Below are 23,545 nucleotides of genomic sequence, written 5' to 3'. Positions count from 1 at the left end.
TAACTTTTATACTTCTGCTGCTTGATGGCTTTTTGCTAAAGCTGTGACTAAACTGAATGGTTGTCATTGACAATGCTTTAAAGTTAAACCCTTAAAAATATATTCATCAACACGCTCCTAACATCATTTTTATTAAAGCTGTCATCATAACATTGGCAGACAAAAAAGGTGTGTCTTTAAATAAACTGTCCTTCAGACAATTAAACGAAGGTGGCTCTAATAATTAATTTTGATGACTCATTACGAGGTGTTAGCATTTGACACTGCTGTAACAAAGTCCTCAAATGACAAACTAAAATAATTAGTTCACAAACAGACAAGGGTCTTTCAAGTGCGAATTGTTTTTATTCATGAGTCCCTGATAATTTGCTCTTAAATTATCCTGAATGGCGTCATAACTTATGTAAGCTACCATTTGTTGGTCTAATTTCTTAGCATCCTCGCTCTGGATTTGAACACAAATTAAGCTCTGTTATCTGCAGTTTTGGTGCTTTTATTCAGAGCTCAGCAGATGTGGTTACTTCATTAACACCAGACTGTTTCCTCAGGACTCTAGTAAAAGCCCCAGACCAATCAAGAAGTTCCTCCCAAAGAGAAAAACGGAGAGAAAACAATCAGATGATGAGTTGCTGATTAGAAAAAGTAGGTATATTAAAATTATAAATAAAAATCAATGTCACCCTTTTACATGCAGCTTTGCCAACTTATCTTTTAGCATGCACAAACAAATAGAAATACATAATATATTGGTGGTTTGTCCCTCTGTAATTGTTGTTTCCGTGACTGGCAGGCACAGTAGCTCTAGAGGAGGATGCCCAGATCCTTAAAGTGATTGAGGCCTATTGCACTGGAGCCAGCCTCCACCAATCCACCACAGGTTAGAACTGCCTGTTACATGTACGGTATAATTAAGCTACTGATGCTATTTTTAATAATGCCAATATAGTTTAATTAAAAGCTTTGATTTATTCACACAGCTGTGCGTAAGGAGTGCATCCCCCAGGTCCTGCTTCCAGAAGAAGAGAAGATCATTGTTGAGGAGATCAAGAGCAATGGCCAGACGATCATAGAGGAGAAGTATGTTCAGTTGTCTGATAGCAGAATTACTCAAAGGTGATCTTGTTCTCTAATTAGCATTAAGTCCATTTAAGAAAATACTTAGACTTTGTTTTTATGTTTGTAGTGACCTAGAAATAGTGCAGAAATGAGGGTTAAAGGTAGGGTTGGCAATTTTCAGAGAGGCTAACAATAGTGAGCTATATTTGAAAGCCTAAGATCTCACCCTCCCTTCAGAGCATCTCTAAAGCCACGCCTCCTCCAAAATACATGAACATCAGCCAGAGAAAACAAAAGTGTCAAGAAACTGCAATGAATGAACGAATACTTTATGGTCCTATGCCTTTCATAGATTTTATATATATATATATATATATATATATATATATATATATATATATATATATATAAAATCCACAAATAAATGGACTCCACCCACCGGTTTCCTCAAGCCAATCAGATAACGGCTACATTGACCTGACCAATCGTAGCACGTTCTCTCTACAACCAATCACGTTAGGGATTTACAAATGCACAGGAACCGATTCACAAATGCTTGAGAGGATTTATAAATGCACAGAAAGCGGCTCACTAATAAATGCCAGGCAGAGTTGTGTTTGTTGCATAAAAAACATTTGTAAATATATTGTTTTATATATCTGTAAGAATATCTGTAACCAGACCTTTTCTGGTCTCATTGACTTCCATAGTAGGATAAAATATATACCATGGTAATCAATGAGACCAGAAACGGTCTTGTTACAGATATTCTTCTAAATATCAGAAAATCGTCTGAATGGATTCGAAAACGGTAAAACCCAACTGATTAACTCTGGGGGAGTTGTAAAATGAGCCTATTTCCAAAAAAAGTGGAGTATCCCTTTAAGACACATGCCTTTGGTGTGAAAAACCTGGGTTCGAATCCACTGTGAGACACCAACGTGTCCCTGAGCAAGACACTTAACCTCTAGTTGCTCCAGAGGCGTGTGACCTCTGACAAATATAGCAATTGTAAGTCACTTTGGATATATATATATATACAGTATATACATTTAGACCACTTAACTTAAGTGATTACTATCAGAATGTGAAGAGAATTGCAACCAGGTTTACAAAAAAATCTGGAACAAATCACTTACTTTGGTGTAAAAGAATAAATAGTTAACCCAAATTTTTTTCGATCTTTACTCTGGTCTTGACTTTTTATTCTTACTATACATGTGCTTTTTTCCACTGTGAAATGAAATTTCCTTTGAATGTTTTAAAGAATAATTTTTAACGTATTGTCTGCAGAAGTCTTGTTGATGCGGTTTATGCTTTGAAAGATGAAGTCCATGAATTAAAAAAGGTAAGATTTTGGGTTATAGTAATATTTTTTGGCCTGAACTACAACTGTTGTTATGCCGTTATATTCTGATGCAATGTGTTCGTGAATGTAGGAGAATAAATTGATGAAGCAGTGTCTGGAAGAGGAACAGAAGTCCCGTAAGGAGCTGGAGCGTGTAGTCAAGAAGTTGGCCAAGCAAAAGAATGACTGTTCCTGGGAGGAAGGAGGTCACTAAAGAACACTCTGGATGCTCGCCCGTTTCCCCTTGCCATGCGCATGTATGTGTTTCTATGTCTGTTTGTCCTCCTCACAAATGTGTTTTTATGTGTTTTTCAATCACATTACACACTGAACATTGCTTTTGGAAAGTCACCGTGTTGGGGATTTTTAGCCATTTTTCATCAAAAGGACAAGAATATCGACTTATCGACTGTTTTTCTCGCCGTATGGAAGAATAGCACTGGGTGGTTTGCTTCACGCTCCTGTGAAGTGATTTCTGAGAACAAAACGGCAACTGTTCTAGAAAACCAAGTGAGCTGCTTATTTAGGTAGTATTCAGTGATAGGAAAACTTCAGATAACTGTCGGATTCAAGTCCTCAACTTTTCCATATTTTTCCCCTTCCGGTTCATTCAAGCACTCCAAGAAGAAACATCACAGAAAAGATGGTGTTTGAACTGAACAAATATCTGCCTCACTTTGACTGTTACTGGTCATTTAAAAGAGAAATCCAATGACATTCAGCCCATTAAACAGCATTCTGACTATTGCACAAGTGAATATATTCTGTTAATGGTGCTGGAGAAGATATTTGTGGTTGAACATTACAGTACTCCATCGTATCCACAAGTATTACTCTTTTATGCCCTATTTCTGCTTTTATAATGTGAAAATGGTTGTTGCTTGAGGTAGCTTTTAGGTCACAAATGAACAAGATTGAGATTTGTGGTTTCACCTGATTGACATGAGATGCCCTACTTGCCATCTTGAAATGAGTTTGGTTTTTCCTTTTAGTTTGATGGTTTTGAATTAAATTCCTGTAATATGTCATTGGACGGTTGGTTTAGATTCAGTGTATTCCCATTCAAACGTGTTCCCCTGACAGTCACTTACATCAGCATGGGTGCACGTTTTTTTTTTAATATATAACAGCCGTTATATATTACATAATCATGCTTCTGATAATCATCACTAGTATAAGGCGTTCAGGGATATAGTTGTCAGAAAGAGTCAAGTTTATAATACTATACTAATAAAATACATCATAAAATGTATGTAAATATACTTGTATACAGTATAAATATGTATATATCATAGATACTATGGCAAAAAGAACCATGTCAACTATTTTGATGATAAAAATACAGTAGGAAATTTGGTTGCACTTTACAATAAGGTTTCGTTTGTTAACATGGACTAAGAATGAAACATTTCGATAAAATCAAAAGTTGAATCTGTTATTATTATTTAATGCACTGTGAACTTACATGAACAAACAATAAACAGTTTTATTCCTATTAAGGTTAAAAAAGATTGACAAATACTGTAACAAATGTTTTGTGCATTGTTATTTAATGTGATCACAATAACTAATGTTAACTAATGAGACCGCATTGTAAAGTGTTACTAGAAATTTCAACCTTTTTCAGAGGCTTAAAACTATTTCATATATATTTGAAACTAAAAAAATCCTGTATGTTTGTGAATTTGATACTATGGGCCCTTTTAGGACTCGAAAACCGAGTGTACGTAGAAACATATGGTACTTTAGGCACTGATGTTTGATCACATCTGGAGGCTCATATTTGAATGAGAAACAAATGTGGTTGGAACCCAATTTTAATGTATCCCCCCTCCCCCAGCAAACCTCTCCCTATCAGCAAGTGCACTGGAGGTGCAGTGCAATACATTTCTTACCCATTCCTATTCTGCCATAGTCATGTGTGGCATTCATGGTACAGCTTTTTTTCCTGACCTTTAAACATCGAATGAATGAATAATTACATGGCCGCTTACACAAATGACCCTGTCTGGAGTGCTAAACCTTTCAATGACTCATTGCCGATCATAACCGTGACTAATGCTTTCTATCGCTTTTGGACTGGAGGGACGATCTCCGTCTTAAGCAGTGGAGCAGTGCAGACAAAATGCTGTAAAGATGAGCAAAACTTGGGTGGGGAGTTTTTTTCTTTGTCTTTTTAAACCCACTATGTCACCTCCGGAACATTGCTGTGGCAGTTCAATGCAATATGCGACTGGTTACAATTGCTGTGCGTTCATTCAAGAGCCAGTCTTTCTCTTGGAAGGAGTATTCTGTATAATATATTCTTCCAATTAGGCAATAAGATGTGCTCTGAGGTGCACAAATATATAATTCTGTTACTGTGGTACTGTGTAAATCTGTTTCATGTTCGTGTGCGTGTTTGTTTTCCAGCAATTAACCTTGCATGCCATGTGTTACACATAGCCTTGAATATTATTTGAAAGTGTTAACCCTGATTGTATTGTTGTTGTTGCTGTTGTTATGGAAACTCCTGAATTTTTAAACTATGTGTCTAAAGTTATGACATCTGCAGTGGTAAATGTGATATTCATGTGTGTATTATGTGGAACAGATTGGGCAGTAGGTTATGCGAGTATGCATAGTATCATGTGGAAACTTGCTGTTTGCTACAGGTGGCTACTGCTATCAATGAAAGGAACTTCAGTTTGTTCTTGTAATGTCATGAATGTGTCAGGAAAAAAAATGAATAGCACTTTCAGGAGATCATAAATGAGGGTTTTAAGAATGTTGTCCACGTCAGTTTCCTCTCTTAAAAGTGCCCGTGTCTGCAGAACACAAGTTTTATGTTTTGCGAAGCTGATCTATGCAATATAAGTGCTTATACATCTATAAGTTGTTGTTTTTTGTTGTTTTTTCTAGTGCTTGTGTTTTTAATGTTGTTATAATTTCAATAAGGAATTGTTTTAATAAAAATAACATCATGTTAATAAGCTATATATTAGATTTTTTTTTAAATCTTTTTTGAGGAGCATGAGGAAATTCCACCTTGTGAAATGTGGACGACTACATGTGTCGTATGTGTGATGTGGTGAATTACTTTGCTATAGGGACTGGGTAAATGTAGAAGCTGGAGTGAGTGTAGTGGCTGGCAACTTCCTGTAAGCAGAGGCTTCAGCGTGGCTCTGAAATGAGAACACGTTTGTCACCTAAAACTCACTGTTTCCATGGAGGAGGGTGGAATGCTGGAAAATCACAGCAGAAGTTAGCTCATGGTTGTTATCAAATAGAAGGGTAAAAACAGAACTAGTAGGCTTTACTGAAATATACATTATCCTACACATTAGTTTCCAAACTCTGAGAATAGAGCTTCTCTCAACCTGAAGACATAGATGCCTGCTATATTAGGAAACACTTGCACAGCTCATGGCCTATTGGAAACATTGATGATACAACACAAACTCTTAGCCGGCCTGGGGGAATTGTGTGGTAGTAGACTTAAAACAATGAATGTATGAATAAAAAACCCATATATATATATATATATATATATATATATATATATATATATATAAATTACCGGTCAAAAGTTTTAGATCATTTAATGTTTTTATAAGAAGTCTCTTCTAATCACCAAGGCTGCATTTTTTTAAACAAAAAAAACAACAAAAAACAACAGTAATATTGTGAAATATTATGACAATTTAAAATGATTGTTTTCTATTTTAATATATATTAAAATGTCATTTTCAGCATCATTACTCCAGTCTTGAGTGTCACATGATCCTTCAGAAATTATTCTAATATGATAATTTTATGCTCAAAAAACATTCATTATTACTTTCAATGTTGAAAACAGTTTTTTCAAATTCTTTGATGAATACAAAGTTCAAAAGAACAGCATTTATTCAAAATAGAATCTTTTCTAACATTATAAATGTCTTTACTGTAACTTTTGATCAATGTAACTCGTCCTTGATGAATAGAAGTATTGATTTCTTATTTTTCCCCCAAAAAATAAAAAAAAAATCTTACTGACCCCAAACTTTTTAAAGGGTAGTGTTTAATGTTACAAATGCTTTCCATTTCAGCTCTTCTTTTGAACTTTCATCAAAGAATCATCAACTGAACTATTGAACTATTCATCAAAGAATCCTGAAATAAAAATGTAAAAAATAGTTTTCAACATTGATAATAATCACATGTTTCTGGAGCAGCAAATCATCCTATTAGACTGATTTCTGAAGGATCATGTGACACTGAAGACTAGAGTAATGATGATGAAAATTCAGCTTTGATCACAGGAGTAAATTACACTTTACTATATATATTCACAAAATATATTCACAAAATATATGTATGTGTGTGTGTGTATATATATACACACACACATATATATATATACACACATATATATATATATATATATATATATATATATATACATATATATAATATATAGCAGCAGGAACAGATTTTTTTTTAAAGTTTGTTGCCTAAATTTAAAATAAATAGCCTACTCAAGGTAAGATTTAAGCATCAGATATAAGTTTGTCAAACATATACCTAAATAAATATATTTATTATTAATTCAATAGTTTATTATTATAATTTATAAAATATTAAAAAAAGGGAAGCAGAAAAAACAGAGAAAAGGGGAAAGCAATAAATAATTCCATACAAACACTGCCACTAGTGGTTAGAAAACATCCATGGTATTCTTATTGAATTATATTTGCAATGAACGATAAAGCTGAAAGGAAATTCCAGGAGGTTCCCTTATTCAGAAAGATTTACGTGATTTCCTTGTATGCCCTAAACTTGGATTGTGGTTTGACGTCAATGAGAAGAGGTGCACCGTGGGAGCTGAAATCTTTCATATGTCACGTAATCATCACGGTATCCGTTTAAATATAGTGCATCAATTTCCTCACTGTCTCGCATCATCCATCTCTATCTCCATCTTGACCAGTTCAGTTCCTGAGAGTTCTTTACCATAATTTGAATAATCCAAAGCTGCAGGAGTCCCTGTTCACCAAGGATGTGTTTGTTGCTGTAACATAGAGCTTTTGGTCTTTCTGTAGTTGGAACACCCCCGCCAGGGAGGCTGTGCACAAATTTGATGTCCTGTCATTCAAGCTGCAAAAACCCTTGAGTAGCTCCTTGTCTTCCTGTTTCTCGGGTTCGGTGACCCTTATGGCTTGCTTTAATGCACCTTTAGATTGTTTGGAGAAGGTGACTTGGGAGTAGATAAAATAGATTCCAGGTTTTTGGATGATCAACATGTCCCCTTTGCTGCTGAGCTGTACCTCCTGTATCAGTGAATGGTCTAGATCCCAAAAAAGGTTGTTTGACCTTGTGAACTCACTCGTATCTGTTGGTGTTAAAAAAAAAAGGTAAAATGCCATTATCGTCACACATTCGCATGTCTTCCCGTTATTTCATGATTTGGTTTAATGAGTCAACTAAATGAGTCTTGAATATATTGTGTAATAGACTGAAAAGGTAATGTGTGTCCATCACCTTTCTGTTTGGTGAAAAGAACCATGTGTGCAGCCGGTCCAGTTGGTCCTGCAGTTAATCTAGACACTGATAATTACACAACAACAGTTAGGTCTCAAGAATTATATACAAATATCATATCAAAACTAGAATGACACCAAATTGCTTGCTAAAAGCCAACCTTTTTATTTGGGTTTTTTGTTTTTGGTGCAGGCACCAACATACAGAAAACCATGCTAACCCAAATAGCAACAGAAAAGAAATCAATAATGCTACTTACCTTTTTTATTTGATTGTAAAACCTTTGGGATGAAGACAAAGTATATTATTGATACATGCAAAGTAATGATATTTTAGTTATAAACTTTTCATGGTATTACTTCTATACTTAATGATTCACAACACATGTAGATCTCGGATTATCGAAAGCAGGACTTAAACACATGGCATAAATGTATACCTTTTCTATGACCGATATCAGTTCCCTACATTCTGCCTCTGAGTTTTCTCCAAATTTGTCTTTCAGACAGTCCTCTAGTCTCAGCAGGTCCGTCCCGTCTTCATGATAACTCCCATGGAGCTGCAGCTGATGAAGGAAAAAGATAAACCAATTATTTCCCTTAATGCATAAAGAATATTTGGTAAAAATGAACAGCACCAAAAATAAACATATTATCATAGTGTTATAAGCACATCAAAACCACTATGTGAACAAGACAATGATTTTCAGGGGGTTGAGAATGTTATCTGAATCTCTGTTTTTATAAAGGAATTAGACAACAGCTAAATTGTGTTCAATTGTCTAAATCATTTGCTATTATCCGGATCAATTTTAAATGTCATTTTGCACTTCACAGATGATAATTTAAACCATAAACATCAATGATTGGTGATTGAAAGCAATACGTCTTTACTTTTGCACTTGGAATCTCTAATCAACTCAATTCTGTTGTTGTTTAATTATTGCTGATGCTTATCTGAGGTAATAATCATGTGTATTATTATTGAGTCACTCCTCTTTCATTTAACTCGTACAATGAGATTGCATAATAGCTTCCTCTTGACATCGAAATGCTGGTTTATGTTGCGTTTTTTTCTTTGATGCACAGCATGCTGCCTTGCTCATGAAACCACACAAACCAGGAAATAGACCATTGAGATCAGGCCTTTTAGTCTTTTCAGTCTGTTTCTGTTTATGCTGAGAGAAAATAATCAAGATTTCGCCTCTGTGTTTCTCTTATCGTCGTACGTAATTAGCACATCATAACAGGCTTCATAATATATTTTTGTCAATTAGTTTAGTACCATTCTGACAATTTTTTTATCAATTATTTTTGAGTGTATGAGCTAGTTTTTGCATTTGAAAACTTGATAAAGAGACACATTGTTAATTGTCTCTACAATAAATTAGCTTAAATCCTTAAATTTTAAATAATGAATCTCTTCTGTGTGTCTGTGTGTGTGTGTGTGTGTGTGTGTGTGTATATATATATATATATACTTTCACATGAAAATGACCTTACATTTAACAACATTTAATTAGTTTCTTCCTACCATTTTACCATAAATACAAATGCGAGAGCAAATAGTCACAGAAAGAAGAGCAGCTCATACCAGGTTGAGTTTCTTGAACATGTAGACGAAGCCTCCGAATGTCAGCATCATTAACATCAGTAGAATCACTGACAAAATCTTGACCAAAGCTGTATTTCCCACTGGCTGGGGTTTGCTGTACCCTGCCCGTGGAGGCACGGGTGGGGGATTGTAGCTACTGTGAAATGTGTTTATCATGATGAAGAGAAGTTGAGTTGACAAGAGAAGAGACGTGTACTCCAGTGGCACCCATGCAGTTCTGAAGAGCTGTTCTGAATGCAATTGAGCACATTTGAGTGCGACTTCCTGATAGATGTCACCTTTTTAGATGGGCTGGGACTAACGGGGTGTTTACGCAATTTGGCGTAAGCAAGGCATGGATTCCATGAGGCCACAGATTTTATTTGCTCAAAGGTCATTGTCTTTGCACATTCAACATTCTGTCTTTGGCCTAACAGATTTTTTGTCATTAAATATTTCTAAAGAAATGTTTTGAATAAATATATATTAACTTAAGTCACACAGTGTAATAATGCCATTGCAATTTATACACGTATAAAACCAAGTGACATCTTGCAAACAAATGATATGTGTTTTTCTACGCACTAGTGTCACCTTTCTGAACCAACAGACTATTTTTAGTGCGCGTATGAAGCCAGTTCTTATTAAGTGCAGCAGAGTAACTATACGAAGAGTTCGGATGCAAAAGCCTCTAAGTGCCATTTGAAAATTTCTTCTAGAATGATCATTTTTATCAAGCTTGTATGTTTACTGAACTTAGATATACAATCTTGATAAAAATGATCATTGTAGAAGAAATTTTCAAATAGCACTTAGAGACTTTTGCATCTGAACTCTTCATACACTCTTAGAAATAAAGGTTTTAAATCGATTGGCATTGATGGTTCAATGAAGAACCTACAAAGTCCATGGAATCTTTTCAATTGCACAAAAGATTATTTATACTGGAGAAAGGTCCTTTAGATTATTTAAAAAAAATTTCACTGAATGGTTCTTTGAGAAACTAAAAATGGCTCTTCTATGGCATCTCTGCAATATAAAGCTCTGCTCTTTTTTTAAAGACTATAGGGTTAAAACACTATACAGTACTTCTCGTCTTTAAAGTCAACTGCAATGTTATTTTGGGGACCTAACCTTTCTGTTTGTCCAAACCACAGGAAATAAAGTCACATGTTGTACACAACATAATCTATTTAAATAAAATATCTGGCCACAGAGAAGAACGGTGCAGAATCTGCAAAGCTGTGAATACAAACACAGGAAAAGCAGACTTTCTGAAACCTGTTATCAGTGAGCCATCGTTTCGTTCATTGACAATCAAGGTCAATAAAATTCTAGTTAACCACATCTGTAAAAGATCCTCGAAAATACATGAAAGACATGTTCTTTCTTTTTGCTTTTAAAAGCCCCTTCTGACCTCATTTTAACCACTAAGTGGTGGTCTCTGCTGCATATTCTCATAACTGGATATGATCTTCCTTGACTTCTGGTTAAATAATCAAGAGCATTGGCTGTAAAGGAGAGTTTCATCTGTGAGAGTTTCAGTTAAACATTTTTTTTTAATTGTTGGACATTCAATGCCACCATGTTTTGTGCTTCTCATAAGCCATCATTTACATCAAAACAAAACAGCTTTCATCTCATTTATGTACTGTTGTGGACTGTCTACAACAGAAACTGCTGATTATTAAGTATTGCTTAACTGCAAAGCAGAAAAAAAAACAGGTTTCAAATGAACTGCAGCATCTAACCTCAGTTCCACTCCCACTGACTTTTCTTCAGTCTCTCTGCCAGGGCTCACATTTTCTAAAGTCATCAGTATAATTTAAAACGTGATATCTTCACCCACAAAATGCAATAAAGGATACATCTAGGCCCAGTAATCAGATCTTTGACCTTTATTAACAGAAACATTCATGTTTTCTGCATAGTGTGACTATGTGGGTGGAAGTGCAGGTGATCCTTTCCACATTCATTGCTTTAAATATAATGTTCTCATGAGTAATGTGTTTACTATGAATGATATTGGCATTATAACACAAGGCATTATAAAACTTTCATGGGGGACAACTTTATGTGGGAACTTAATAGAGTAAATACAAGTAAACACATGTCCAAATAACTTAATTAAATCAACTTTAGACACTATTTTATATATATAGACAATTTTTAACAGCTCAAAGATGATACAGTTTACATTCAACATTCCCACAATTCTTGCTTTTTTATTAAAGCAACTAATGCATGTTAGCAGGTCTTCGACGCAAACACATGATGGTAGGAACTATACTCTCATCTTGCTGAAAATATAAATAACAACACTTTATTTCAACATGAACTCTCCCTATCCAGCCTGTAAAACACGGTGGGAGGTGGAAATCATGTCCCCATGTTCTAATGCTACTTTAACACAAATAAAATCATTCATGTAATCTCAACTCAAATGGATAAAGTACACTCCTGGATGAACAATTAATTTGTTAGATTAATCTGATTTCTTTAAGTAAGCTGAACAAAATTAATTTGCCCTTTTTCATCAAGCTACTTGAACATGTTATTTCAAAATGAACACATTAACTAATTTAACAATAAATCATGTTTGAACAAAAAACCTGATGGTGCTAAATCAAAATGAATTGTTTGAATAAAGTGAATAGCATAAACAAAAACAATTTTGAACAGTGTTGCATTGGTATTAATGCTCAGTGAACATTAGTGTAGCTACAGTAATATATAAAAACACTTCTAAAGCTCAAAAATCATTCCAGGGAGAAAGAATTCAACACATATATTGCAGACTCTGCATTCACTTCATCTTTTCCAGGGATAGGAATAATGATGCACATAGGACTCAGTGGGTGTTCCGTTGATGAAAAGGAGAGAAACTGTGGGCTTATGGAACTTACTATGCAAATGGCACATATTCAAATTTTCACACTTTCTAAAAAATGTGCATATATGATGCAGGACCGAAGTCCCAAAATACTGCAACGTTCGTTATAACTGCATTTTAACATGACATGACTCACAGTTATATACATTTTTATGAAACGTAATGAAAGTAGATTACTTAATGGATATCAGTGAAGCAGAGGAAATGTACATATATACAACACAGTCTTAAAAATATTGTGCTACATACACAGGAACTGTCGAGAGATTAAATAACATGCCACAAACAAAGACCAATAATTTCTGTATTAAAGGAAAAAGCACATGGACATCGAATGAACTTGCCACAGTTCTATGTGCATAAGCAATGAGAGTGTTCATGGGAACAGACTTTGGTATGACAAGGGCAGGGGCTCCTACTGTTGGCAACAAGTGTCACTACACTACACACAGCACAGACACTTACACTGACTGCTGTTGCACTGCACTATTAGCAGTATTGTCTTCATTCAAAAGTTCCTTATATAATCAGCATTTGAGTACAATCAGTGTATTTACAGTGGGGAGAACGAGTATTGGGGGAGAGTACACTGCCGATTTTGCAGGTTTTCCCACTTACAAAGCATGTACAAGTCTGTAATTTTTATCGGTATACTCTTTGAGTGACAGAATCTTAAACAAAAATCCAGAAAATCACATTGTATGATTTAAGTAATTCATTTGCATTTTATTGCATGACCTTATTATTTGGGACAGAAACCTTTGTTTGCATTACAGAGATCATACGTTTCATATAATTCTTGACCAGGTTTGCACACACTGATGATTTTGACCCACTCCTCCATACAGACCTTCTCCAGATCCTTCTGATTTCAGGGCTGCCGTTGAGCAATACAGACTTTAAGCTCCCTCCAAAGATGTTCTATTGGGTTCAGGTCTGGAGACTGGATAGGCCACTCCAGGACCTTGAGATGCTTCTTACGGAGCCACTCCTTATTGCCCTGGCTGTGTGTTTCGGGTCTTTGTCATGCTGGAAGACCCAGCCACGACGCATCTGCAATGCTCTTACTGACGGTAGGAGGTTGTTGGCCAAGATCTTGCAATACATGGCCCCATCCATCCTCCCCTCAATACGATGCAGTCGTCCTGTCCCCTTTGCAGAAAAGCATCCCCAAAGAATGATGTTTCCACCTCCATGCTTCACGCTTGGGATGGTGTTCTTGGGGTTGTACTCATCCTTCTTCCTCCAAACACAGCAAGTGGAGTTTAGACCAAAAAGCTCTATTTTTGTCTCATCAGACCACATGACCTTCTCCCATTCCTCCTCTGGATCAAACTTCAGACGGGGCTGGGCATGCGCTGGCTTGAGCAGGGGGAACTTGCGTGGACTGCAGGATTTTAATTCTTGACAGCGTAGTGTGTTACTAATGGTTTTCTTTGAGATTGTGGTCCCAGCTAACACAGTCTCATCCCAAGATGTCATACAACTGACGCTTTTGACCATACGTCAACATCCGACGTTTTACGGTACCCTTTATGACGCGGGTAGGTTTAGGTCTGGGGTAGGTTTAGGATTAGATGGCGTCATCTAACTGACGTTAAAGGGTACCCTAAAACGTCGGATGTTAACGTATGGTCAAAAGCGTCAATTGTATGACGTCTTGGGATGAGACTGTGCTGTCCAAGTCATTAACCAGGTCCTGCTATATCAACCCAGGGCCGATCCCTCACCTTCCTCATGATCATTGATGCCCCACGAGGTGAGATCTTGCATGGAGCTCCAGACCGAGGGAGATTGACCATCATCCTGGACTTCTTCCATTTTCTAATGATTGCACCAACTGTTGTTGCCTTCTCACCAAGCAACTTGCCTGTTGTCCTGTTGCCCATCCCAGCCTTGTGCAGGTCTACAATTTTATCTGATGTCCTTACACAGCTCTCTGGTCTTGGCCATTGTGGAGAGGTTGGAGTCTGTTTGATTGAGTGTGTGGACAGGTGTCTTTTATACTGGTAATGGGTTCAAACAGGTGCAGTTAATACAGGTAATGAGTGGAGAACAGGGGGACTTCTTGAAGAGAAACTAACAGGTCTGTAAGAGCTGGAATTTATTACTGGTTGGTAGGTGATTATGGCATGCAATAAAATGCAAATGAATTACTTAAAAATCATACAATGTGATTTACTGGATTTTTGTTTTAGATTGACCACTCACAGACTTCTAAATGCTTTGTAATTTGGAATACCTGCAAAATTGGCCGTGTATCAAATACTTGATCTCCCCACAGTGTGTGAATTCAATGCGTTTTCAATGCATCATTAAAAAAAACAAGCACACAAAGAAAAAAATGTGATTCTGGTTTGGTCCTTCTCAGTGATTCTGATATTGGTCCTATGGATCTAACATCTCAAATCAGTTTTCCATCCCGTCACACGATAAACGCTGAGCTGTACAGATAGTATGAGAAGTCTTTGAGAGTGTCAGGGTGTGTAGTGAACCACTAAGGACAACGTTTGCTGCTCTTTATTCTGGAGGGCCTTGATGTTTCCATGCAATGAGGGCCCATCACTGGGCCTGAGAGCATGAGGATCTTCTTTGCTGCTGTGCTGAGGGTTCTGACCATGAATAGATGGTTCACTTTGACACTTCAGAAATGCTAAGAAACACCTGTAGATCTGAAAGGGAAATGAATGAAACAGAGTCATTAGTATGCCTTTCATTTCACTAATAAAGGTACAAAGTCCTTTCAAGTGTACTGCCCATGTGACAATGTTGTACCTCTAAAGCTGAAAGTAAGGTTTTGCTCTGGCTCACGGATAGTTGAAACAGAGAATTCTCTCCGTTTCAACTGTTTGGTTAAGGAAGAATGCCCGTAACCAAATGGTTGATGGACCCCATTGAGTTGCATAGTATTTATTTTCTCCATATTATGGATTGAAAGTCAGTGGCACCCATCAACTGTTATGTTACCCATATTCTTCTAAATATTTTATTTTCTATCTTCTTCCCAAATAGCATACTGTTTTTACTAATAATGTGCATTATGCAATAAAGAAATTCTCCAAAAAAAAAAGAATTATATTTATAATATCAATAAGTCTCAAGCGATATGTCAGTAAATATGCTACTTAATTTGTAATATACTTAGTATGAAATAAATGTATTTAAACATTTTGGTATAGGTTTTTTTCACTAGGGAAATAAATCCATGTATGTTATTTTAGTTTTACATTCAATAATTAAATTCCATAATTAATGCATAAAAGTTTTCTTTGTCAAATCAAGGGGAGTAAAACCATAAGTGTGTCCACAGATATTCTTTGACACCCTACTAAAAATTTAGAAAGCAATCAGAGATGGTATTATTATTGGGCGATACGAGGGTCCGTGGATCTACCGTTGTAAAAACATAGACAGTAAAAGAAATGGACACATTGATTTCAACTGAGAAAATTGAAGCCTGTTAAAAGCTGATCGCCAGGCGTACTGCGCAGGCTCAAACTGAGCCTGTCCCGTGAGCAACCTGTGTCTTCTAGTAGCTTTGCAGAATGAAATCTGAATCATTCCCTTTCGAGTCTCACAGAGACAGAGAGAGTGCGTATTAGCTGTTCATGAGCTAGCAGCAGATGAATCTCTATGGGCTTCTCCCTTGACTTTATGCCTCCACGTCCCCCCGATTGCCTGCAAGGTTCTCCTTCCGTCTATACGGTTTCTCTACTGTGCGACGGAGGGTCGTTTCGTTATGACGCAATCGTTAGCCTATTTTTTACCAAAAAAAACGCTTCTTCGGAGCCACAACATAAGATACAAGGTAATGGAGCCTTTTATAGATTGTCGTGTTTCTTTAGAAATAAATAATAAATGGAGTCTTTGGACGCCTCACATGTAAAGTTATTCGCTGTCAAAGTGACGCCAAAATGTGATCGAAGTGATCGTATTTCAGCCTCGGGATCAAAAATGTATGGCTGAATCTGATTGTTAGCCATGGTTTATTTTGGGATGTCACAGCTTCCAGACGCTCTTAACGCAAAAGCTTTGTGCGCTTGTGATTATTTAGCTCCGTCCACAGGGAATGCCTCTACCCGCTCGTTTTTTTTTCCGGAAAGACTTGGTACAGCCTATCTTGCTTTTATAAATATAATAAACTAAAGACTTTTTGGAGATATGAGGGATGCATATGTAGAGTGAAGCATCTCCACCAATGACCTCCATTAAACAAAACAGCCTTCAATTGGCTTTGAAGCAATCCCTCTGTGGACTCACCTGGTTGTTGAAAAGCACATAGATTACCGGGTTGACCACAGTGCTGCTCTTGGCCAGGACAGAGGGCACCACACTGGTTACAGGAGTGATCAGTCCCCTCCTGCCAAATGCAGCTAACAGAGCTACCACCCCATAAGGCATCCAGCACAGCAGATAGCAGGATACCATGGTTACAACCATTAGAAGAATGTGGTTCTCTCTCCTCTGTGCAGTCAGCAGGTTGATTTTAGTTACCTGAGCCAAAAAAAGAAACACGTAAAGTTACAGTTAGTTTTCTTGCCTGCTGTGACATATCCAAGTGAAATGGCTTTTTCCATTGGGAATTTGTTGTTGTTTGTTATCGCTGTGGTCATGTGAGTGACAGGTTGTCCCGCCCTCACGCCAGTGAACGCGTCATCAGAGAGGGAAGGGAAGTTATTTAGATTAAAGATTACGAGGGCACATAAAAAAAATAAAAAATGATGTAGATATAAATAAATAATGTTTAATTAACAAAGTTCGAGAGGGGCACGTTCAGATAATTAACACGAGTGGAGAGCACTCAGCAATCAATGATAAGAGGTGTATATAGATTCAGCAGTCTCACCTCAATTCATTTAGCGTAGCCCACCCCCCGGACAGCACGCCAAATACGCATTAAACTTTACTCCCTTCAATTGTATGTAAGTGTGAACTCGTGAATTTATAATAAATATTAAGAATCCGAATTGCCTGTGATTTCATTGTGACTTTAAGGCATCTAAAAGTTAAAAGCTTCTATCTTTCTGCAGAGAACATGGCCTATCCTACAGCAAACAGTTCATGATTTGAACAAACTTAGTACAAATTAGCTTGCTATGTGTGCATGCAAGCTGTTCGCGAATCAGAGTAAGACAGATGAGGCAGATGGCTCCTTCATGCGTCAGGTCTGAGAGTCGTGACTTGTGTCCTCTGGGGTCTGTTAGCCTTCCCTATCCCCTTCCCATCATGAAGTAATCTCTCTGCATATAGATATCCTACTGCTCGGGGCACAGAATAGGAACTTCCAATCAGTAGTGGCGGCAAATGAGAGCTGATAAGTGGAGCTGGGCTCTCTTCACTGGCTCAGGTCGTCATTCACACCTTTTACACGCTCCATTCGTCCGAAATAAGATGATTGTGATTGTATTGACAGCTCCAGCTTGGTTTCTCACTAATGCACAGACTGAGTTTTCAGACAAGTGTTTTCTCACTTGTGTAATCCCTTTGCTTTTGTGTCCTTCAGAAATTTTGTAGGATCAATATGACACTGACAAAAATGTTTATTTGAAAGGAACATAAACTAAATGTATTTTAGTCGCGCAGACTCAAACAGAGCTTGACGACGTAGATGTGATGTGAGCAACCCGTCTGTCTTAGTGGCTGTGGCATTCCCTTCCGAAACATGCAGCTGTCCATGAGCTAGGAGCAGGAGAAACTTTTGCGAGGTATTCTGATTAATTATTTTGTCATTTGCCGATTGACGCGAGCTTCTCCTCCTGTCCATACGGTAATCTCTCTACTGTGCGACAGAGAGTCGTGTGGTTATGATGCAATCGTTAGCCTACTTTTACAAAAAAACTGCTTCTATGGGCCATAACATAAGCTACAAGGTAATGGAGCATTTTATACATTGTCATGTTTCTTTGGAAATAAATAATGGACAAATGGGGTCTTCAAATGCCTCAGATGTAAAGTTATTCACTGACAAAGTGACGCCAAAATGAATGGGAGTCAATGGAAATGCTAACGCAGGTGAAGTTCTGCTACAAGATGGCAGCTCCCGCATGGCTTCAACATCCGGTTGATGGATTACCCCCTTGCTTGAATGATGAGTAATTGACATTTCAGAACTCCTTGAACATACAGCGACTTAAGCGCGTGTTGCACACATAGACTGTAAAAATTTTTTTTTCTTTTTTGGAAATGCAGAGGAAAAAAAAGGTTTGTAAGCTATTTTTGTAGTGTAATGAAAATCAATTTCATACCGCATGTCTGGAGTGACTTTTTTAGAAATGCAATTACTGTCTCAGACATGTCCTCTGATTTTCACTGTGCTAACTTCTTGTAATTTCCTCTTTCGAATCCCATCAGAATTCCATGTTTGTGTTTCTATAAAAAGCCTAAAGGCTGTAGTGACTGCCCACTCATAGGTTTGAGTGGGCCAGGCAACGGACAAAGATCTCTATACAGTGTGGTGCCTGCTATACTGAACAGAGCGAATGCTGGAGGAATTTTTTTTGCAGTTGTTAGCAGCTCGTCACAAATAGTAATAGGCATGCGTTCTAAAAAATACCCACGATGGTGGTTGAATCATAGAATTGCCTCGGTGTCTAGAGGCTCTCTGCCTTACTACCTGCTGGAAACGCTCATTAGATATTCCTTCACACTGTGATGTGTATGTGTTAATGAAATACGCCATATGAGTCATAAAAACCTAAAGACTGCGTCTCCCTGAACACAGTCTAACCTGATGCCCCAAAGAGCTTTGTTCTTATTCTCTAACTGGACAAAACAATCTCAAATGTATAAATAAACCATCCAAGATCAGGATTTGTCATCTGTTGCTTGTCTGTGTTGAAATGTTAATTGGACACTGACTATGACACATCACTGCAGATTTCTGAGAATACAACTGCTATTTTTTCTCAGAAGGGAAACGTTGAGAGAAGACTGTAGTGCATGCTAATTGTCACTATCTGGTGTTATACAAAAGCACTGAGACCTTTCAATGTTTGTATCACTCTGCTCATGTCAGTCTGTGCATTAGGTGATGGGGATTTTACAGTGACTCATTCAAATAGTTACATAGATGCGCCAGTAGGTGACGGCAATTGACGAATCATTCATTGAATCATTCATTCAGTCAATCCATTTAAAATCATTGATTTATTCAAGAAAAAGAAACTAGGTCAAACAAGTTTAAAAGGCTTTTTAAACCAAAGTACATATCCTATGAGACCACAGGAGAGGATTTGTGAATGGCAGTGAACCGATGTAACTGATGATGGTAGGTTACATCACAAGAACAACATGACGAATGTCGTAGCTACGTCTGGATTAGATTCACACATTCATACTAAATAGAACATCATTTTTTAACAGATAAATTAGTAGTAGTATGCAAGTATGCGAATAGTAAGACAAATATGCTAGTATTTATTGCTAGTACAACTGTTATTGAATTATTCAACATTCACTCAACTGATTTGTGAATCATCAGTATGACAACCGTGATGAGAGAAATAAAGATAATATCATTTTGTTTACTTTTTAATTAGAATTTAACATTACAAATTTTGTTTTGCTTTCTAAAGACTGCCCAGAAATCATGAATTCACTCATCATTTTTATTTTATTATAGTGAAAGCCACAGTTTTATATTTGTTTTCCAGTTAAATAGATAATAACATATAATAATAACATAACACCTATTCAAAGGGGAAAGTGTCAAATTGAGTTTCCTCATAAAGCAGCTCTCACTCACCCCTTTGATAATGAACAGGATTTTGCCATAGCAGAAGATCATGAGCATCAGTGGTAAAAGCAGACAGAAGATGAACAAGCACATCACGTATGACATGCTGTTGGTTGAGCGCAGGTGCCACTGCACTGAGCATGTAGTCCCGGGTCCTTCAGGTCCATAGCTACTCCAGCCCAGGAATGGTGGGAGAGTCCATACCAGCGAATAGAGCCAGGATCCGGCCACACAAAGCCAGGCCCTGCGGAAGTCAGAAACGTCTGCCTTGGTGGGGCGCAGCAGGGTGGCATAACGCTCGTATGACAGTATAGACAGAGACATCAGAGACACAATTCCTGTTTGAGATAAAGAACACCAATATGGAAATAGTTAAATAGTTGCTATCTTGTGCTGTTCTAAATGTTTTTATTGTAAAATATGTTGATATTTGTACTGTGTCATCCAAGATGTCCATGGTTAAGGTTGTTTTGATGAAAATATTCCAGGATTTTCTCCATATCATGGACTTCAATGGGAACCACAAAGTTTAAGTTTTATAAGCACAAATGCTCGCCTCACTCTGTTCGTGACTTTCCTGTTCAAACTCGTTTTTCAAAATGAACAAATCTTTTTTCGAGTCATGACTCCAGGGGTCCTAGATAAGACCCTTATTCATCGTCTGGTGTCGTTTAAAGCCCTTTGAAGTGGCACTGAAACTCTCATTTGGACCTTGAACCATTTGGTTCCCAGTGAAGTCCATTATATGGAGAAAAATCCTGGAATGTTTTCATGGAAAACCTTAATTTCTTTTCGACGGAAGAAAGAAAGACGTGGACATCTTGGGTAACATGGGGGTGAGTAAATTATCAGAAATTATCAAAAGCACTAGGACGCAAGTCCTAGTGCTCCTGACTTCAGCAAATCAGATGAGTCTGTGTAATCTGTTTTCAGTGGTTGTTATCTGGGAATGACATACATGACATGGATGGCGTGATTGACCAATCAGAATCAAGTATTCCACAGAGCTGTGTAATACATGTAGTATAATGTAATAAAATGTGGCAGCCACAGACTCGAGATTCTCATTAAGGCACTGATCGTGTTGAATAAGTCGAAGGTATAATGACATTAGACCCTTATGTATCAACGCACTTGTGTCATCCTGTAAACAGTGAAGGTTGTAAAGTGACACGAGATCATGGAGCTAAAACAACCTATTTATTATTTTAGTTGTCCAGTTGTCAGAAATATTTGGTATAGTCACCGAGAGAAACTGAGCCTTGATGAATATGGTTAATGTCAACAAAGGAACACATTCATTAAAAAATGTATGTGAAAAATGAGGTGAATAATGTATCAAATGTAGGCTACTCAGACATTCTCCTTCAATGGGTTTGCAGGTCCACAGGTTCTGCACTAAGTGCGCTTCCCTCATTTCCTCTTACAGAAAGAGAGACACAACACTCCCACTACAGTCATTAATGTCATTAAGTGAGATCTCCATTCAAATGTCAGATCACTAGGGGAAGATGTGACTTCTGAGACAACCCCTGAATGTGATAAAATTACAGTGATTTATGGCTTGTTGATATGTTGAGCATATAACATTTGTGACAGACAGAAAAGCGCAACATGTCGTTTAATGTGGAAAATTATATAATCAAGAATTGTTTATTTGTGGCTGTTGAAAAAACTGCAAATATCCAGTTGATTTGATTTCTGATTTATATCTTGGTTAAATAAATGTTACCTACATTAAAAAAGAGAAACCAAAAACAATTACATTTTGTATTTTCAAACTAGCCTATGCAATTAATGTTATATTCGTTAAAAGCAAGTATAAATCTCATTCTCATCAAGTTAGTTTATTAAGCTAAATTACATTTATTCTAAAATAATAACAAGGGCACAATTAAAACATTTAAACAATATATTTTATTTGTGAACTGATGTTAAGCTGTTTTTTTTTTTCAAGTTAACACTGATCATAGACATACACCATTAATTTCAAGCTGATTGCTCTCTAAAAAATACCTACAGTAAAGTCATCATGTTTTTTAGTCCATTTCAACTTTGATTTTGACATGTCAAAGCGGTGAAATCTAAGTGGCTCCACTTATCCAGCACCGCAAACTCCGTTTTCCTGCTGAATTAACTTTTAGAAAAACTTACCAAAAAGCGAATTGGCGAAAGCGTACCATTTGCAGCCGGATTGTCCCAACAGCCATTTCCCATAGAGACTGGAAGCGAAACTGAAGGGAGTCCCAAATAAACAAACCAGTATGTCACTCAGACTTATGTTGAGCAGAATGAGGTTTATGGGTGTCCGCAGTGAGCGAAACCTCGCAAAGATGAGCAGGACAAAGAGGTTGTTCAGGCATCCAAACGTCAGAATGATTCCGAGGCAGACGGCTGTCACCGTGTGGCCAGTCCGGCTCAGGCCAGCTTGGGTGTTGTCGTGGGGCTCTAGGGGGTCTCCTGAACTGACATTTGCACTTTGATTAAGCGCAGAAATATCTTTGTTGCTAATGTTCAAACTCCAGATGTGGACGACCATAGTAGCCTCAAAGCACGGGTAGATGGTGTTGACACTTCCTTACGGATGGATTCACTGTTCTCATCCCCCCACCACTATCATTAACACCCTACCTACCTCTGCTTTTCTGCTAACCTACGTTTTAATGACTGTCTGAGAGTCTCTTTATGATCCGCGGTGTGTAGGTGTGTGTGTGTGTGGGGGGGGGGGGGGGGGGTACAGTGAACAGTGAATCCATCTGTAAGGAAAGTCAGAGTGTCATCACCTCTACCCGAGATGACAACACTTATTACATGGCCACGGCCGCATTAACCATAGGGCTAGGCGGGGCTTAAGCCCCGGGGCCCAAGCAAGGAGGGGGCCCGTGATTGGCTGTGGAGCAGATACTGCAAGCCATCTGATTACCAAAGCCTTACCACGCAACGTCCCCCACAAATTATCCCTGTTATTTAGTTGCACTTTGCCTTATATTCCATGCATTATCATGGAATCATTATCATTAATAGAGACGTTCGCAAAGACCCGCCTTTTTTAGGTACTATGTGACGGACGGGCCACGAGCCAGGCGGCTCTCGCGAGTCACGCACATCATGTTCTCATGCACTCACGCAGTGAAAAATACTTCGCGGGGCAAAGACTAACGTTACACCGAGTGATTACGAGAGAGAGTTCAGAGCAGCTTACTGTTGATATGAAACAAAGTCTCAACTTTCAAATATTGTCATTTAAGTAATTTAAACATTACCGTTTTCAAGTTCATGTCCACCGACTGACAGCTTTGTTGTCGGACAAAGTTGCGTATTCGGCGTTATGATTGGCCAGGCCACCTGTCAATCAAACCCCCTAGGCATGCAGGGCCAACGGCTCTGAGCAGGGCATGGTAAATTGAAACGTCAGGTT

At 37.6% G+C, this 23,545-nt stretch overlaps 3 protein-coding genes across 8 annotated transcripts in view; 1 reads left to right on the top strand and 2 right to left on the bottom strand.

Moving 5' to 3' along the window:
* Positions 1-5,382, top strand: part of arhgef6 (Rac/Cdc42 guanine nucleotide exchange factor 6) — a 32,709-nt gene extending 27,327 nt beyond the window's left edge. For 4 of the 6 annotated variants that reach the window (XM_089134865.1, XM_089134866.1, XM_039665744.2 and 1 more), the window contains 5 exons: positions 549-642; positions 791-877; positions 978-1,113; positions 2,350-2,404; positions 2,496-5,382. In XM_089134865.1, the coding sequence (XP_088990991.1) occupies positions 549-642; positions 791-877; positions 978-1,113; positions 2,350-2,404; positions 2,496-2,618 (495 nt within the window). In that variant the 3' untranslated portion in view covers positions 2,619-5,382. The remainder of the gene's footprint in view (positions 1-548; positions 643-790; positions 878-977; positions 1,114-2,349; positions 2,405-2,495) is intronic. The other 2 variants (XM_039665743.2, XM_039665746.2) reach the window with 1 other exon arrangement.
* A 1,450-nt stretch (positions 5,383-6,832) lies between these two features.
* Positions 6,833-9,765, bottom strand: cd40lg (CD40 ligand). The gene is made up of 5 exons (XM_039665742.2): positions 9,500-9,765; positions 8,346-8,471; positions 8,166-8,187; positions 7,907-7,972; positions 6,833-7,757 (listed from the first exon to the last, which is right to left on the bottom strand). The coding sequence occupies exons 1-5, from the start codon at positions 9,674-9,676 to the stop codon at positions 7,375-7,377; spliced, it is 774 nt and encodes a 257-aa protein (XP_039521676.2). The 5' UTR covers positions 9,677-9,765; the 3' UTR covers positions 6,833-7,374.
* Positions 9,766-10,861: 1,096 nt separating this feature from the next.
* On the bottom strand, positions 10,862-22,709 carry tmtops3a (teleost multiple tissue opsin 3a). The gene is made up of 4 exons (XM_039665741.2): positions 22,282-22,709; positions 20,137-20,465; positions 16,653-16,886; positions 10,862-15,064 (listed from the first exon to the last, which is right to left on the bottom strand). Exons 1-4 carry the CDS (start codon positions 22,664-22,666, stop codon positions 14,870-14,872), a joined length of 1,143 nt encoding a protein of 380 aa, XP_039521675.1. The 5' UTR covers positions 22,667-22,709; the 3' UTR covers positions 10,862-14,869.
* Between the last annotated feature and the right edge of the window lie 836 nt (positions 22,710-23,545).

Source organism: Pimephales promelas, chromosome 9 (genome assembly GCF_988280905.1).
Source record: "Pimephales promelas chromosome 9, fPimPro1.hap1.1, whole genome shotgun sequence".
Lineage (NCBI taxonomy): Eukaryota > Metazoa > Chordata > Actinopteri > Cypriniformes > Leuciscidae > Pimephales > Pimephales promelas.
This window is presented reverse-complemented; position numbering and strand designations above follow the sequence as displayed.

Bases quoted from the DNA above. Each gene is read 5' to 3' on its own strand.
- cd40lg (XM_039665742.2), bottom strand. From the start codon at position 9,676: ATGATAAACACATTTCACAGTAGCTACAATCCCCCACCCGTGCCTCCA. The intron at 8,188-8,345 runs GTATACATTTAT...TTCATCCCAAAG, and splicing joins TGATATCGGTCATAGAAAAG to GTTTTACAATCAAATAAAAA. The intron at 7,758-7,906 runs GTGATGGACACA...TAACACCAACAG, and splicing joins TCTTTTCACCAAACAGAAAG to ATACGAGTGAGTTCACAAGG.
- tmtops3a (XM_039665741.2), bottom strand. From the start codon at position 22,666: ATGGTCGTCCACATCTGGAGTTTGAACATTAGCAACAAAGATATTTCT. The intron at 16,887-20,136 runs GTGAGTGAGAGC...TTTTTGGCTCAG, and splicing joins TCCTGTTCATTATCAAAGGG to GTAACTAAAATCAACCTGCT. The intron at 15,065-16,652 runs GTGAGTCCACAG...TTTCCCTTTCAG, and splicing joins ATGTGCTTTTCAACAACCAG to ATCTACAGGTGTTTCTTAGC.